The sequence below is a fragment of the Coenobita brevimanus genome, chromosome 14, assembly GCF_032717465.1.
Source record: "Coenobita brevimanus isolate Jiangsu-jjx chromosome 14, ASM3271746v2, whole genome shotgun sequence".
Taxonomy (NCBI): Eukaryota; Metazoa; Arthropoda; class Malacostraca; order Decapoda; family Coenobitidae; genus Coenobita; species Coenobita brevimanus.
In genome coordinates this window covers 38,204,989-38,222,895 of record NC_136967.1, presented here as the reverse complement: position 1 = coordinate 38,222,895, position 17,907 = coordinate 38,204,989, and the positions used below count along the sequence as shown (strand labels likewise).

The 17,907-nt window shown below is 40.3% G+C and overlaps 1 protein-coding gene across 1 annotated transcript; it reads left to right on the top strand.

Moving 5' to 3' along the window:
- Positions 1-5,500: 5,500 nt before the first annotated feature.
- LOC145390366 (uncharacterized) lies at positions 5,501-9,042 on the top strand. The gene is made up of 2 exons (XM_080265315.1): positions 5,501-6,742; positions 8,971-9,042. Exons 1-2 carry the CDS (start codon positions 5,501-5,503, stop codon positions 9,040-9,042), a joined length of 1,314 nt encoding a protein of 437 aa, XP_080121441.1.
- The last annotated feature ends 8,865 nt before the right edge of the window (positions 9,043-17,907 follow it).

The window sequence follows — 17,907 nt, the reverse complement described above, 5'->3', positions numbered from 1 at the left end:
TCTGTCATTAGTTGGAATAGTGCTAGAGTTGTTCCGACCATGAGAGAGAGAGAGAGAGAGAGAGAGAGAGAGAGAGAGAGAGAGAGAGAGAGAGAGAGAGAGAGAGAGAGAGAGAGAGAGAGAGAGAGAGAGAGAGAGAGATTTACAGGTAGCTTGAATATGGAATCAGAACCAATCAAACAAGAACTGAGATGCAAAAAACACACTTTTCAGTATTTTCCATCGTAATTATTATTTCCATTTCCAGGTGGGACAAAGAATGGACACTTAACAAACTCCCCATGTATCTTGTTCATCCTGCACTAACAAACTCTAATTACAGGATAAAATACTTCGATACGATAGCAATAACAATAAGTGGATTTAATTTGATGGATTGCATATTTAACGCTTTTGGGCTGACTCACAGTTTAATTGCTCAGGTATATCTTAATTTTCATCCCTAAAGCCTTGTGTTCCATTGCCACTCACTAAATGTGGATATTGTTTTACTTAAGTTCATCGTCCACTGATGTTTTATTGTCATATCTGTCGATCCTGGGAGCTTCGTGTGAGGAATTTACCAGATCCAGTTAGATAGGAATAAAGTACAGTATTTCTCCTGTCCATCACTTCCAAGTTTTGTTCTGCGCTCCCTTACTACAACAACAACTTATATTTGTTCCTCAAGGTACACCAGGAGATTATTTTTAACTTAAGAAGGACCTTAAGTGAGCTGGTGTGTTGAGTATTAGTGCCTGGAATTATTAGGAATTTTATAAAACTACTTCATCTGGCTGATGGAGTTAAGCAGTATTTATATTTATCTTCATACTTCGCAGGATCTGTATGTGTGTTTGGTTCAGCTTGCACTACAGTGTTCCTACAAATTGTTTAGCACTGTAACAGTAATAGCACTTGATATTTTACAGCAAAGGTCACCACTACTGCTTGTTGCACCTGGCGACCTCTTGCCTTCCCACTCACCTTTTCCATTAAATAAGTAAGGCAAAAAATCCAGCCTGGTTGTATAATTAAACACGAATTAAGATGCCGTGGGAAATATCAGACGTTCCCTGCCCTCACAAAACCAAACTCATATCACTCTTATTCCTATGCTCGTTTTCTCATTGGTTAAGAAAGCACCCTAACACCACTTCCTTAGCGATTTATTTATGGATACGAATGGTTAATATCCTTTTGTGCATTGTTGATACAGAGTATGGCGACATAAGAAGGATTTATATAACGCAGAAGAGAAGAGTAAGGTGTAATAAAATAAACCGCTCAAGAAAAGGTGTTACGGAGCTTCCTTAACGCCTTCAGGTTTGGAATGTTGTTATTTAGTGATTCACTGAGGTTTGTTTTATCAGCAGTTACAGACTTTCAGTTTTATGGTGACTCCAGCTAAGATATTCAATTTTAGGGTGACTCCATCGAGGTCATAAAACATCAGATACAAATAAAGTCTAATAATGTATAAGAAAAGAAATTTTTAACACATTTGTATCCCAAAAGCAAAAGACACACATCAAATTTCCTGCTTGTTACCTCCGCCCAGGGGGTTATTTTCACCCCCGTCCGTTTGTTTGTTTGTTGGTTGGTGTGTGAGCAAGATTACACAAGAACTACTGGACGGATTTCCACGAAACTTGGTAGAAGACTGGACCTTGGCTCAGAATACTCTGCATTAAATTTTGGTGCGGATCCGGATAAAGATGCGGATCCAGATTTTTTTTTTTTTTTTTCACTTTCTTTAACATTGCAAGATAGGGCGTTGGCGGAGGTATGCAGTCTACTGTGTGCCATTCTAGTATGTGTCCTGCGTAGGATGCAAAGAGAACATGTACCCTATTCCATTGTTCTGAATAAAGACAATTTTTTCCCCACTCTAGACAATGATTAGCAGGAATTTAATGTTGTGTCTTTATGCATGTGTTGGAGAACCTGTTTGTTTACATCTCACTAATATATTGTATCATTATAATGGTATAGTTAATAAAGATTATTTTTTCCTTTCTTGAAATGCAGTCGTTTTTTAAAGGCTCAGAAAAAATAAAAAATAAGTTTGCGAAGGGCACGTATCAGGTTTATATAATTTCACTAAAATTATTATATATATATATATATATATATATTATGTGTCCGACTCTGGGCATAGGCTTCACAGCCTGCTATCAAGGCCCAGCAGTCCTCCTACATACCATACACCTCTACATGTCACCACTTCGGCGCTAACACCCATCGTCCATATTGAATACATGCTAGGGCTATCTCATACAGGACTGGTGTATTGGTATTAGCGGAGGTATTTTTACATGTCGGCGGGTCTTCTGGTAGATCAGTAAAGCCTGATTTAATGAAATTCAAATCCTTAAACTGTTCCCTGCCCCAGCCGGGATTCGAACCTAGGTCCGTTAGGACTGCAGGCCACCTCTCTACCGGTTGAGCCACCGATTTACAGCATGCCTGGAGAGTAGTTTCAGAAAGCTAGACTGGGAAAACAAAGGAGCAAACATAGATGGAGAAAAGCTAAACCATTTAAGATGTGCAGATGACATTGTCCTAATGTGAGAACCAGCAGAGACATTGCAAGAAATAGTAAATGACCTGAACAGAGAAAGTTTCAAAGTAGGGCTAAAGATGAACCAGAGTAGAACTAAAGTAATGTTTTATCCAAATATACCAAAGACTGTCATCAGAATATGTGAAGAAATTCTTGAAGAAGTTGAGGAGTACAAATACTTGGGGCAAATACTAAACCTAACGAAAGACCATGATAACGAATTAAGAATACGCATTGCAGTTGGATGGAAAGCTCCAGGTAAACACAGAGACATCTTGAAATGCAGCTTGCCATTATGCATGAAATGAAAAGCATATAACGAATGCATAATTGCAGCTATGACGTATGGTTGTGAGACCTGGAAACTGACAAAATTGATGGAAAATCAACTAATCCGAGCTCAAAGAGCAGTGGAAAGGTGAATGTTTGGAATATCGTTAAGAGAAAGGAATCAGCCTGGGTGAAAGAGCAGACTAAAGTCAATGACATTATAAAAGTTGTAAAAGAACAGAAATGTAGGTAGACAGGTCATGTAGCAAGAATAAGGGATAACTGATGAAGCAAGAGGTTGACTGGCTAGACTAGAGATTGTAAGTATAGTAGGAAAAGGTCAGACAGGAGGTGGAGAGATGAGATAGGGAAGTTTGCTGGCAATACATGGCAGAGAGTGACTCAGTCAAGAATTCGTGGAGAAGATTGGGGGAGGTCTTTGTTCAGGAGGGGACTTGTAATGGCTAACGATATATATATATATATATATATATATATATATATATATATATATATATATATATATATATATACTGTGTATCATCAGCCATTACAAGTCCCCTGCTGAACAAAGGCCTCCCCCAACCTTTTCCACGAATTCCCTGACTGAGACAATCTCTGCTATGTTTTACCTGCAAGCTTCTGTATCTCATTTCTTCATCTCCAGTCTAACCTTCTTCTGCTACGCTTACAATCTTTTGCACTCCAGTCAGTCAGCCTCTTGGTCCATTCGTTATCCCTTTTTCTTGCTATATAACCTGCCTACCTCCATTCCTGTTCTTTTATAACAACCGTTATGTTTTTGACTTTGCTCTTCACCCAAGTGGATCTTTTCCTGTCACTTAAACATATTTCCAACTTCTACCTTTCCATTGCTCTTTGAGAACGGATTAATTGATTTTCCTTCTATTTTGTTAGTTTCCGGGTCTTACAATTGTACATCATAGCTGGAATTATACATTCGTTATGTACTATTCACTCCATACGTATTGGCAAGCTACTTTTCATGATGTCTCTAGGTTTACCGAAAGCTTTCCATCCATTTGAAATGTGTCTCTTTATTTCACTATCATGGTCTTACATATATATCTATATCTACGTCTATATCTATCCATCTATTTGTATGCAGTACATTTACTGTTAAGAAGTGGGATTTGCCAGTAAGGTGCTCGAGAAGCTTCTCGGTGTTTCCCATACGGTAGTTCCGGTACCGGTACGAGTCAAAGTTGCCAGTTTGCCTGCTGTTGGTGAGCGTAGTTATTTCGTAATTTGTACATTAATTTTTGTGCTCATTTTCTTTATGTTTTATTGACTGGTATGTGGTTGTTTCTTAAATGATGTAACTGAAATTAAGGTTGTTTGGTAAATAATTTACCGTGTTATGTAATGTAAGAAAACTCTTGCATGTTCTGGTTGTCTATTAGTTGGTAACTGTGCTCTCTCTCTGGAATACACCAGAACTGTAGAAAAATGTAGATAATTCTAGAACAATGCAAGCTTATATAAGGATGGGGAAGAGACTAGAGCAGGATTAGTTGTTTTTCAGTTCAGTTTGAGTGTAGTGCCAGTGTCAGTGCAGTGAAGTTTGTATATATATACTCGGTACTTGTGAAAACAGTGAAGTGTTTATTGAAGTTTGTACATCATCGGTACTTGTGAAAAATAGTGAACGTTGTCAAGCATAAAGTGTAACTGCAGTTAGTAAAGTGTGTATAGCTGCAGTGCTTGTGAGAATAGTGAAGTTGGAAAGCACTCAAAGTAATAATTTGGAAAATAAAGACAGTGAACTTAAGAAGCCAGTGTTTATTTACGACGCCTGGGCTGATCTTATGTGCAGTACACCTAAAGGCTGACCATAGGAAGAACAACTCACTGGGCAACGTACTTCCTGTACTGTAGTACTGAAGTTGGAGCCTGTGGCAGCGTGGGACGGGGACGTAACAATACCTTGCACTGGCAGGGGTATGCGCTCTCTGAGAATCTGCGGCAGAGTAGTCTAACACTATGAAATTAATTTCTTCTTTCAGCAAAGTGTGACAAAGGTTAATTTATGAAGCATATTTTATATATGTGTTGGCAGAGGCATGCACCTTCTGGGTGTTTCCTGCTTAACTTACTCTCACTGAGTCTACAACCACGTCGCATACACTGGTAATGATAGCAGTGTCATAATTACTGTATGAACAGAGTACTATATATATATATATATATATATATATATATATATATATATATATATATATATATACATATATCTGTGACAGGCCTAGCTAGCCGACAGTTTACAACAAATATGCTCGTGAAACTCATGGATCAGCCTCGGAATCTGGACGGACCGATCAATGTCGACCTCGGAAACGTTTAAGGGACATGAACCGGAATACTCAAACAAAAATTAGAATTGCCACACTTAATGTATGTACTTACACAGACAAAGAAGAAGAACTAATCGAACTAATGAAAGAACGAAAAATAGACCTGATAGGTTTAGCAGAGACAAGACATCATGGAAAAGAAAAGGGAAAAGATCTGGGAGGAGGATTTGTATTAATGTATAGTGGTGTGGAAGAAGGAAGAAGGAATCATGGCGTAGCTATGATAGTAGGACCAGCTCTATCACCACATGTACAAGAAGTCAAACTTGTAAATGAAAGGTTAATGTACTGTACCTTGAATATAAAAAATATGAAACATATCATATACCAGGTCTATGCCCCACAACAAGGACACTCCGAAGATGAAAAACGGGAATATATGGAACTTCTTGAAGATAACTGTGACCTCAGACCAAATCATACAACAATACTTATGGGAGACTTCAACGCCCGAGTGGGAAAAGAGAGAGAAGGAATAGAAAATATTATCGGTCCATTTGGTGAAGAAACCAGGAATACTGAAGGCGAAAATCTGATCGACTTGTGTGTTAGAAATAATCTCAAAATCATGAATGGCTACTTTGAACACAAAGAAGAGCATCAATTCACACGATATAGGTGGAATACGGTAACTGGACAATTTGACCAAAAATCCATCATAGACTACTTTATAACATCAGATAAACGGATATTTCGCAATGTTAAAGTTCTTCCTGGAGACTCTTTAAATTCTGACCATAGATTACTTGTCGGGGACCTAACTATAAACAGGAGTAAAGTGAAACAAAAACAGAAGAGAAAGATGATAAATGTTGAACCACTTAGAAATGAAGTGACAAGGGAAACTTACATGAACAAAATTGATGAACAACTTGAAAATAGGGATGACGAGATCCAAACTTGGGTCGAATTAGAAAACATTATAAGAAGAATTGCAGAAGAAGAGTTAGGAGTAAAAATGGTAGGAGGAAGCAGAAAACGACATACACCGTGGTGGACGGAAGAAGTTAAGTTGGCAGTGAAGAATAAAGTGAAGAAATTGAGGAAGTGGCTGAAACATAAAAGCCCAGAGACAAGACTTGAGTATATAGAGGCAAGAAATGAAGCTGAGAACATAAAGAGACAAGCAAAAAGAAATGTTTGGAAAGACTTAGGAGAAGCTTTAGAGGAAGATGTCAGAGGAAATAAAAAGAAAATATTTGGACTGGCAAAATCATACCGTAAAGACAAAACAATGATCTACAACTTGAAAGATGACGATGGTAATATAATCACAGACGAGGATAAAATCAATGAACGATGCCAAAACTATTTTAAGAGACTACTAAACAGAGAGACAGTAGATCTTGAGGAGTACAGAGATGGATTGGGTTCAGAGTATGAAGCACAGGACGAAATTGATGACTTAATAACAATGAGAGAACTCGAGGACTCTTTGATAAAGATGAAGAACGATAAATCACCAGGCAGCGATGGAATACCTATTGAATTGATCAAGAATGGAAGTAATCGACTAAAAGAAACAGTGTTAAGAGTGGTCAATGAAGCATGGGTAAATGGAAAAATTCCATCGGATTGGGGCAAAACCATCATAGTGCCCATATTTAAAGGAAAGGGTGATTCGGGACTGTGTAATAATTACAGAGGCATATCACTTATAAACCACATAGCTAAACTCTACGAAAGAATTATAGAGAAAAGAGCAAGATCTATAATTGAAGACAGACTAGGAGAAGAGCAGTTTGGGTACAGGAAGGACAGAAGCACGTCGGACCCGGTATTTGTATTCAATTCGAATGGTGATGGAAAAATGCTGGGAGTATAACAAGGACCTATATGTTGCCTTTATTGACCTGTCAAAGGCTTTTGACTCAATTCCTAGGAAAAAGCTATGGAGGTGTCTTGTAGAGGAATATGGAATCACTGGGAAATTGAAGAGGGCCATTAAGAGTACATATGACCCTCATCAATGTAAGGTTCGAACGGGGTATGAAAAAGATACTTGGTTTGAAGTGGAAACTGGGGTGAAACAAGGAAGTGTACTATCCCCATTACTGTTTATTTCTTATATGGACATGATAATTAAAAGATTCAAGGAAAGGTTTGGAAATGAAGAGCAAGGGGATATAGTGGCCTACGCAGACGACATCGCATGTTGGAGTAATAGCCGGCCACAACTAACAAGAGCTTTGGAGTGCTGGAGGGAATGTTTTGAAGAAGCAGGAGTAACAATAAACATAAACAAAACAGAAATACTCACTGTGAAAAAGCAAAATGATGATGCGGATGATATAGTAGTTGGGGGCGATCAGGTCAAAGAAGTAGAACTTGTAAAATATCTGGGGTGTATTTTTACGAAGGAGGGAGATAAGAATAAGAGAGAGATCACCGAAAGGATAACTAAATATAGCAGATGTGTATGCTCTCTATATCCAATACTCAAAGACAGATATGTACCACTGGAGGCAAAGAGAACTATATTCCAGTCTATTTTAACACCTATACTCACATACGCATCTGAGAGCTGGACTCTGACAACCCGAGACTGGAGCAGAGTTCAAGCAGCAGAAATGGGACCACTGAGAGCAATAGTGGACAAAACAAGGAGAGACAGAATCAGGAATGAAACAATAAGAGAAATGGTTGGAGTAACATCGGTGAGAAAAGTAATCGAAAATTCACAACTGAGATGGCTAGGACATGTTGAGAGGATGGACGAGTCAAGAATAGTGAAGGAGAGATGGAATTGGAGACCTGATGGCAGAAGATCAGTCGGAAGACCTCGGAAAAGATGGAGAGATGGTGTGGAGGAACTGTTGGACAGACGAGGTATGGATAACATCGAAGCATTGAGAAATCAAGAGGCCTTTGAGAGAACCAACTGGAGACGGCTGATCCACCTGACAGGCTAAATGCCTACCTGGGAGCCGAATTTGAATTTGATTTTGATATATATATATATATATATATATATATATATATATATATATATATATATATATATATGATCAGAACTTTGCTCTCCCACATCAGTTTTAGGCTAACATTCTCAGAGATCATCAGTTCCCTCAGATCTTGATACTGGACAAGACTGAAATACTGTCTAACTTTTTCTCTAGTTTGTTTACTGTTCCCCTTACTCTAATGTGATTCGTCACTTTACCCAGATTCACAGTTTCATTACGCTTGTTTTTAATCTCAATATAGCTTCATCATGGCTCTGTATCTTGACTTTGCCCTCCTTCCTTCATTATATTACCCGTTTTCACTGTGCTACCGTGCTTCTCTACATTCATAGTGCCTGCCATCCTTTCCTAGACTCCCTAGCATTAGTTAATATCTCTGCCTTCATTGTAGTGCTGTATCACTGTACTTCTCAGCCTCCACTGTGCTTCCTGAACTTCACTAAACTTCGAGCTTTCTTGTCTTCACCCTTCCTCAAAAACACGAGGCACTACTAAGCAACCCCTTGAGAACCACGTATAAAACCTTACCTAAAGTAAAGGTGAAAGACAGATAGATGGGAAGGAATGACCCTTTCCTCTTGATGTAGTGACACTGTACTGACGCCCAGTCACATTATGAACACTGTAAACAAATGTATGTGAACCAAACCTACTGACCATATGGTACATCTCTCTCTCTCTCTCTCTCTCTCTCTCTCTCTCTCTCTCTCTCTCTCTCTCTCTCATGCACGCAAATTATAGTATGTATAAACTCTTCTCAGAAATTTTTCCTGGGGACAATTTGCTCCCCCACTGGCTACTCCAGTGATTGCAGCGGCTGACCTCCCGGCTGACAGAGGGCCTGGAGGGCGTGCGGGCGTACATGGATGACCTGGTGGTGTTTTGAGTGACATAGGAACAGCATATCCACTCACTGCATCACCTGTTGAAGAGACTCCCCCAGGCCCGTCTTACCATCACCCTGGCATAGTGTGTTGGAGCAGCATATCCACTCACTGCATCACCTGTTGAAGAGACTTCCCCAGGCCCGTCTTACCATCACCCTGGCATAGTGTGTTGGAGCAGCATATCCACTCACTGCATCACCTGTTGAAGAGACTCCCCCAGGCCCGTCTTACCATCACCCTGGCATAGTGTGTTGGAGCAGCATATCCACTCACTGCATCACCTGTTGAAGAGACTCCCCCAGGCCCGTCTTACCATCACCCTGGCATAGTGTGTTGGAGCAGCATATCCACTCACTGCATCACCTGTTGAAGAGACTCCCCCAGGCCCGTCTTACCATCACCTTGGCATAGTGTGTTAATATTGTGTGTTCACCCCATCCTGGCACAGTGGGTTCACCCCATCCTGGCACAGTGGGTTCACCCCATCCTGGCACAGTAGGTTCACCCCATCCTGGCACAGTGTGTTCACCCCATCCTGGCACAGTGGGTTCACCCCATCCTGGCACAGTGGGTTCACCCCATCCTGGCACACTGGGTTCACCTTAATGAGGTATTCATCTGCCCTGGTTCATTGCAACATTTATAAACTTGTTTGCTGTGACAGCCATGTACTTACTAACAGCTTCAGTTCATGTGTATATAACCTGAAATCATGTAACATTTCCCATGACAAATACAGAGTTAATAATTCAGGTAAAAAGAAACACATTTTGAACTGTATGGTATATTTTGTGGCAATACAGAACACACACCAATTAAATTAGTCTTGTTTTGATATAAAATGCTAGTTTGATATTAATACATCATACATCAAGCACAATAATATCCACTTATAAGCCCCTATTATTAAACATATTATGCTATAAAATCCATCACAAATTACATTAATTAACATACATCAAGCACAATAATATCCAATTATAATCCTCAGTTATTAAACATATTATGCTATAAAATCCATCAAACATTACATTAACTACTTTCCAATTCATTGGTATTGTCACACTTTTTTCTTCAGCAATGGCAAATTCCTACCCCTGAAAGTCCTAAAATGTCATTCTTTCCACTTTGTCATAACCTATAAACTATGACAAATATTCCAGTGAAGGATTAAGCTGTTATACTGTTTTATATTGTTCAACAGGGTAAACACAAATGTCATAAGATTGAAAACTTTGCCGTATTTAGCAATATAATGAGGACAAAATGGAAGCAGCCACTAGGCATATATTCTGCAACGGCTGGATATTACCACATAAATTTACCACATTATGCATACAACTGTCCAGGTCATTATGTCTAGCACCAGACTTGCCTATTAAAGACATTATGTAGACAATCATTAAGAACAGTATGTTCAGAAAAGGTTGGATATTATCACTTAAAATATCACATCATGCATAAATCCGTCCAATGACATAGTGTAAGCAATTACTAAGCATATTACATGTATGTTAAGGTTGGATATTACCACTTAGAATTATCATATCATCCATAAAAGTGTCCAGGGACATAATGTAAGCAGTCACTAAGCACACTATATATATATTAACCCTCCTCAGGTAACTCCAAAATTTTACCCTACCCCACGTAACCTGGGGTCCAAAAGACCCTAATCTTTAAAAACTTCACCAAAAATATTTACAACCTTTTTTGAAACAACCATGTATACTCAAGTTCTGTAGCCGATTTTCTTCAATTTGGTACAAAATGTATGAAAATATACGGTAAGTGAAGAAATAATTGAAAATTACAAAGAAAGACATTGAAAATGGTTATACCAACTGAAATTATTGGTTGCCAGACCAAAACTGAAATGTCCCACCAGTTTTCTATCATTGCCTGCTGTAGACCAATGGCCAGAGTATCTCTAAAAAAGCGAGAGAGAGAGAGAGAGAGAGAGAGAGAAGTACATGTCATCACTGATAACTTTAGGTATGGAAGACATACAGGACAAAAAAAGTTACACAGATAAGGTGACCTCGGGTCCAGTGGCCCCAAAGCCCCTTAGCACGAAAAATAGAGCCAGATCCCGAAATGAGCCGATCACCTCCCTAAACTACTCTACTAGTCAGGAAGGTAGAGGGAAAACCAGATCCCAAGACCTTATAGTAATATATAAAAAACACTAAGAAAAGTAGCCTGGGGTCTGAGGGACACCAAGTTACCTAAGGAGAGTTAGGGTTGAATATCACCACTTAAAATGATCATATCATGAATATAAATGTCCAGGGACATAATGTAGGCAATCACTAAACACATTATATTAAGACTGGATATTACCACCTAACATTATCATATCATGTATAAAACTGTCCAGGAACATAATGTACGCAATCACTAAGCACATTATATTATGGCTGAATATTACAACTTAAAATGATCTTATCATATATTAAACTGTCCAAGGACATAAAGTAAGCAATCACTAAGCATAATACATGTATATTAAGGTTGAATATTACCACTTAAAGTTATCACATGATGCATAAACCTGTCCAGGGCCTGGATATACTAAACTTCCGTAGTGAAGATACGGACAGTTCTTCCGTATCTCACCCAGGTATGGAAACTTTCGCTACAGTGGAATTTACTAAACACTCTCCTGCCAGCTATGACGATCGTGGCCCACGGTGGGTCGCAGGCATCCTTAAACTCACCTGTAACCCTAAGCACGGTTATATTTCATAGTATTTATTTCAGAGTGTGCTTTATAAATGACGTACTTGCATAAAATATTGTTGCATTTAACCACCAATACCCTTTGATTTTTTGGGAAGGAATGTAACATATTGTGAAGCTTCTGGCTGATGCCTAAGAGTCTGATCGTTTTTTTTTTTTTTTTTTTTTTTTTTAGCTTATTTTGTGCTGTGAATTTGCGTTCAAAGATAGTTTACATCGATTTGAATGGAATTTTGAACACTATTTTTAAATGCTGACTCTTTTGGAAAAACTGGGTGAGAGACCATTGTCCAATATCATTGAAGCCAAAAAGTATATACAGAATATTTAGCTCAGATTATGCTTGAGTTACATATATATTCTAACTGAACACTTAAATATTGTATGAATGTGTTACTAAAGTTTATTTTTTACCCAGATTCTTCCAACAGGAAATATCTAGCCTATGTAATGAACTATGGCTGGTAAATTGAGATGAAGAAAAGTGTAGCTTGGTAGCTGACATGAATGGGCCAGTCACAACTCACCTCACTAAGCCTTATTTCATTATACTTAAACACACTTTATGTACTCTGATTTACTAACAGCCAAACTACTAGAGTATCCTCATACATGATAAATTATGTCATATCATAAATTAGATAAGAATCAAGGCAGCCATGTCTCTATCATATAGTATAAGGGACACCCCTTTGTCCCATATGTAAACAAGTCAGCCGCCCTGCCAAGTGTTTGGTGATTGGTCGCTGCCACTCACCTCAAATAACCGACACAGTGACTGACTACAGACGTCTGTGAGGACACAGTGACGTTAACTCAGCCCATGATAATCCATAGCACACAAAGGCCTCAGAGCTATGAGAAAATACCACTGTTGAGAATTCATATAACTTTATGTTGGCCATACGAATGTCCGTATCAAGGTGGCATAGTAAATATGGGCCCAGGTCAAGTGTCTGGCGCCAGGCTTGCCATATTAAAGACATAATGTAAGAAATATTGAAGCATATTATACTCTGAAAAGGCTGGATATTACAGTACCACTTAAAATTATCATATCTTGCATAAAAGTCTGCAGGGATATAGTTTATGCAATCACTAAGCATATTTTTTTGTTTATTAAGGTTGGAGATTACCACTTAAATTAGCACACCATGCAAAAACCTGTCCAGGGACATAATGTAAGCAAACACTAAAATAAAACTGTCTGGGGACATACAGTAATGTAAACAGTCAGTAAGCACTATATATTCTGAATAGGCTGGATATTACCACTTAAAGTTATATCTTACAAACAACTGTGAAGATCATCAGGTGTAGCTCCAGACCTGCCATATAAGACATGTCAATGTACTGTCAATCTCTACACATCGAATCCAATCAAGACACCCATATTCTGAAATGGTGGAAGTTGTAAAAGTTTTGGTATCTGGATGGCAACTTGCATGCCAGGAGTTTTCCAGATTAGTAGGCAATTTACTGCATTGCCAGACCCAAGTTAGGGAGTATAATGTATGTGTTTCCATGATACATACAGGTACTGTAAACAAGTACTTATCATGTGTTGCCTGGGTGATAAAGGGAGTGTAATGTGTGTTTTTATGATACATACTGGTACTGTAAACAAGTAAGTACTTATGTGTTGCCTGGGTGATAAAAGGAGTGTAATGTGTATTTTTATGATACGTGCAGGTACTGTAAACAAGTAAGAACTTATGTGTTGCCTGGGAGATAACTGATACAACTTTGCTACGGTGTGTGGATGCAGTGCAGGGTTGGGGAAAAGGAGAAGGTTTGTTAATGAACAACTGGGAAGGAGAGTTTAAAAATTAGCTTAAATACCACTGACGTAGAATATGCCACAACGTTCATCTTGTCCGATTATTATCAGTGCCACTCCTTCCTTCCCTCCTCCTATGGTGCAAGTGGCCGCTCAGAAAGGGTGTCCATTACCAACTTCTTTCATATTTGGAATTGCCTGATCCAGATGGCCGTAGATTTACTGTGCAAGTATTGTTGTACTGAGCAGTGTCTGTAATTATCTCTAGTTACATTTGATTACTTGACATGTATGATGCTAATGTACAGTAAGCAACAATAATCGTGTCGTGAAATTTGGTGAAAACATAAGCTAACGGGCTAAGCGTCTGGTACAATCCGCCGTCTGTCATACGGACGGTTCATAATGTTTCATGAGTTACATTTAATCTTCGGACAAAACCGCGACACGACTACTGTTGCTCACTGTACATTAACACCAACATATAATAATATTATATTTGTTCTTGCATGATGCAGGAGCACGATGCAAGGCTCCTGCAGTCCACAATACTTAAAAGTGGGTGACCAGCCTACACCCCTGATATTACAGGATCAAAATAACGCAACAGTCCAGTTCACAGTTACTTTCCCATCGTCAGTGTGATCACTCAAATATCAAAATATTCAGAAGAGATTTTGCTACTGGTGCAGCACTTGTATATTTGACTTAGGATAACATCCGACCATATGGATCAGCTGAGTGAAATCCTGGCAGCCAAAAACACAAAAACAATATGACGTAACCACATCACTATTGCTGGTGCATGTAGCAATATTATTTAGGAAACAAATGATTATATTCCATGGGGGTATATAGTTGCATTCAAAAGTTAACAGAATCCTTCACACTTCAACCAAACTCATTTGCAAATACAACAAAGGTTTTTTCTTACAATCATTCAGAGTAAAATCCGAGGGAACGCGTTGGTGATGATGTGAAGTGGGGAAGTGCTGCTGTGGCTGCACACTCTCCCACGCTTACACCGACAACATTAGGCCTCCCAGTGACTGAAGTCCAGCCTGTCCAAGAGAGTGTGGCGTTAGTGTGATGATGGCTGTGGTGGTGGTGGTGATGAGATGCAGGTGATTGTGATGATGGGATGCACGTGATTGTGATGATGGAATGCACGTGATTGTCTTGATGGGATGGTGGTGATTGTGGTGATGGGATGGTGGTGATTGAGATGATGGGATGCTGGTGATTGTGGTGATGGGATGCTGGTGATTGTGGTGATGCTGGTGATTGTGGTGATGCTGGTGATTGTGGTGATGGGATGCTGGTGATTGTGATGATGGGATGCTGGTGATTGTGGTGATGGGATGCTGGTGATTGTGGTGATGCTGGTGATTGTGGTGATGGGATGCTGGTGATTGTGGTGATGCTGGTGATTGTGGTGATGGGATGCATGTGATTGTGGTGATGGGATGCTGGTGATTGTGGTGATGGGATGCTGGTGATTGTGGTGATGCTGGTGATTGTGGTGATGGGATGCTGGTGATTGTGGTGATGCTGGTGATTGTGATGATGGGATGCTGGTGATTGTGGTGATGGGATGCAGGTGATTGTGGTGATGGGATGCTGGTGATTGTGGTGATGGGATGCTGGTGATTGTGGTGATGGGATGCTGGTGATTGTGGTGATGGGATGCTGGTGATTGTGGTGATGGGATGCTGGTGATTGTGGTGATGGGATGCTGGTGATTGTGGTGATGGGAGGCTGGTGATTGTGGTGATGGGATGCTGGTGATTGTGGTGATGGGATGCTGGTGATTGTGATGATGGGATGCTGGTGATTGTGGTGATGGGATGCTGGTGATTGTGGTGATGGGATGCTGGTGATTGTGATGATGGGATGCTGGTGATTGTGGTGATGGGATGCTGGTGATTGTGGTGATGGGATGCTGGTGATTGTGGTGAAGGTGTGCTGATGATTGTGATGATGGGATGCATTTGATTGTGGATAGGATGCTGGTGATTGTGGTGATGGGATGCAGGTGATTGTGGTGATGGGATGCTGGTGATTGTGGTGATGGGATGCTGGTGATTGTGATGATGGGATGCTGGTGATTGTGATGATGGGAAGCTGGTGATTGTGATGATGGGATGCTGGTGATTGTGATGATGGGAAGCTGGTGATTGTGGTGATGGGATGCAGGTGATTGTGGTGATGGGATGCTGGTGATCATGGTGATGGGATGCTGGTGATTGTGGTGATGGGATGCTAGTGATTGTGGTGATGGGATGCTGGTGATTGTGGTGATGGGATGCTGGTGATTGTGGTAGTGATTGCAATGAAGGGATGCAAATGACTGTGATAGTGATTGTGGTGACTGGATGGGGGTAACTGTGGTAGTGACTGTGGTGACGACAAAGAGGCGATTGTAACAGTGATTGCGATGATTGGCTGGAAGCAATTTTGATAGTGATTGTGGTGATACGAAAGATGCATTGCGTTAGTGACCGTGGTGATAGGATAGATGCAATGTGTTAGGGACTGTGGTGATAGGATGGATGCATTGTGGTGGTGACTGTGGTGATACAGTAGGAGAGATGCCATGTGGTAGTGATTCTTGTGATAGGATAGATTCATTGTGGTAGTGATTGTGGTGATAGGATAGATGCATTGTGGTAGAGACTGTGGCGATAGGATAGATGCATTGTGGTAGTGACTGGTGATAGAGGAGTGGACTGTAGCACTAACCGAGCAGGGCAGTACTCCCAAGGTGGATGGAAAGCTGATGACAGGGAGAGCTGGAGCTCCCATTTCATCAGCCCTCGAGGCTAGTTCCTGACCATCCTCTTTTGTTGAACTTTTTCAGTGTTTCAGTAACACAGAGAGTAGGCCAGCATGCTCTCAAATACAATTTTCTCTGTCAACACCAGTCTACATGCACAGTACACAATACATTTCCTTTTCAATTAAAAAAAAAAAAAATGGCACAGAATAACCAGGCTTTGGAGTCCCTGGGGGGGGGGCATAAATGTCCCCACCATCCTCCCCTCTCCCGGTGACGACTCAGCGAGATGCCTGGAACCACCATTTGACTCACTTCTTAATTTCTGCAACATTCGCGGCCTTTCCTCTAAATTTCTCTCTGTCGAACACCACCTCTCCTCCTCTAAACCTCACTTTCTCGTCCGGACAGAGACTCAGCAGTCTGAGGCAACTGACAGCAAACCCTTTTCTGTTACCTCCTACTTTCTCTATACTCATTTCAAAGCCAAAGGTGGCTGTTGTGTATATGTACACAACGACTTATCTTGCTCTCGCGTTCCTGAACTTGATTCTTCTGAATTCTCTACTCTCTGGCTTTGGCTTTCCTGTCATTCTCTGACCAAATATATCTGCGATGTTTACTTATCTCCTAATTCTACTGACTACGAAAAGTTCTTTGGCTATCTTACTTCTACAGTGGAACACACTCTTTCCACTTCTCCTTTCTCTGAAATCTCCATTCTAGGATATTTCAATGTTCACCACCACCTTTGGCTCTCCTCACCTTTCACTGATATACCTGGTGAACAAGCCTACTTCTTTTCTAACCTTAATGACCTAGAGCAGCTTGTACAGCACCCTACCTGTATCCCTGACCGCCTTGGAGAGAGCTCCGACTTACTTGACCTCTTCCTTACAACTAATCCTTCTGCTTATGCTGTTAATCTTTCCTCTCTGTTGTGCTCCTCCAATCACAACCTTATTACCCAGACCTGTCCTATCACTCTGGTACGGCCTGTGGACCCCCCAAAGAAACGTCGACTGTGGCACTTTGGAGCTGGGAATTGGGAGGCCCTCAGGCAGTACTTCTTTGACTTTCCCTGGAATGATTATTGCTTCCATGGCCGGAAGCCATCTGAGTGTGCTATGTGCATTACAGAGGCTATTCTCTCGGGCATGGAAGCATACATTCCTTTCTCATATCCTTTGACTAATGCAAGAAAGCCTTGGTTTAAACACGCTTGTTCTAATGCTGTCCACAACAAGGAGAGGGCCTACAAAAGGTACCAGAGCCAACCCCCCCCTGAATCACATCTTTTTTATGTTTCTGCCCAGAATCGTGCTAAGTCTGTTCTTCACTTTGCTAAAAATAAATTCATCCATACTAAATGCTCTCAACTCTCCAACTCGAACTCTTCCCGCTCCTTCTGGCACCTTGCCAAAAACCTTTCTAACAACTTTACCTCATCATCCTTCCCTCCTCTTTTCTACTCTGATGGCTCTGTGGCTATTTCTTCTACTGATAAAGTAGATCTCTTTGTTCAGACTTTCTCCTCCAATTCCACCTTAGACAATTCCGGTGCTA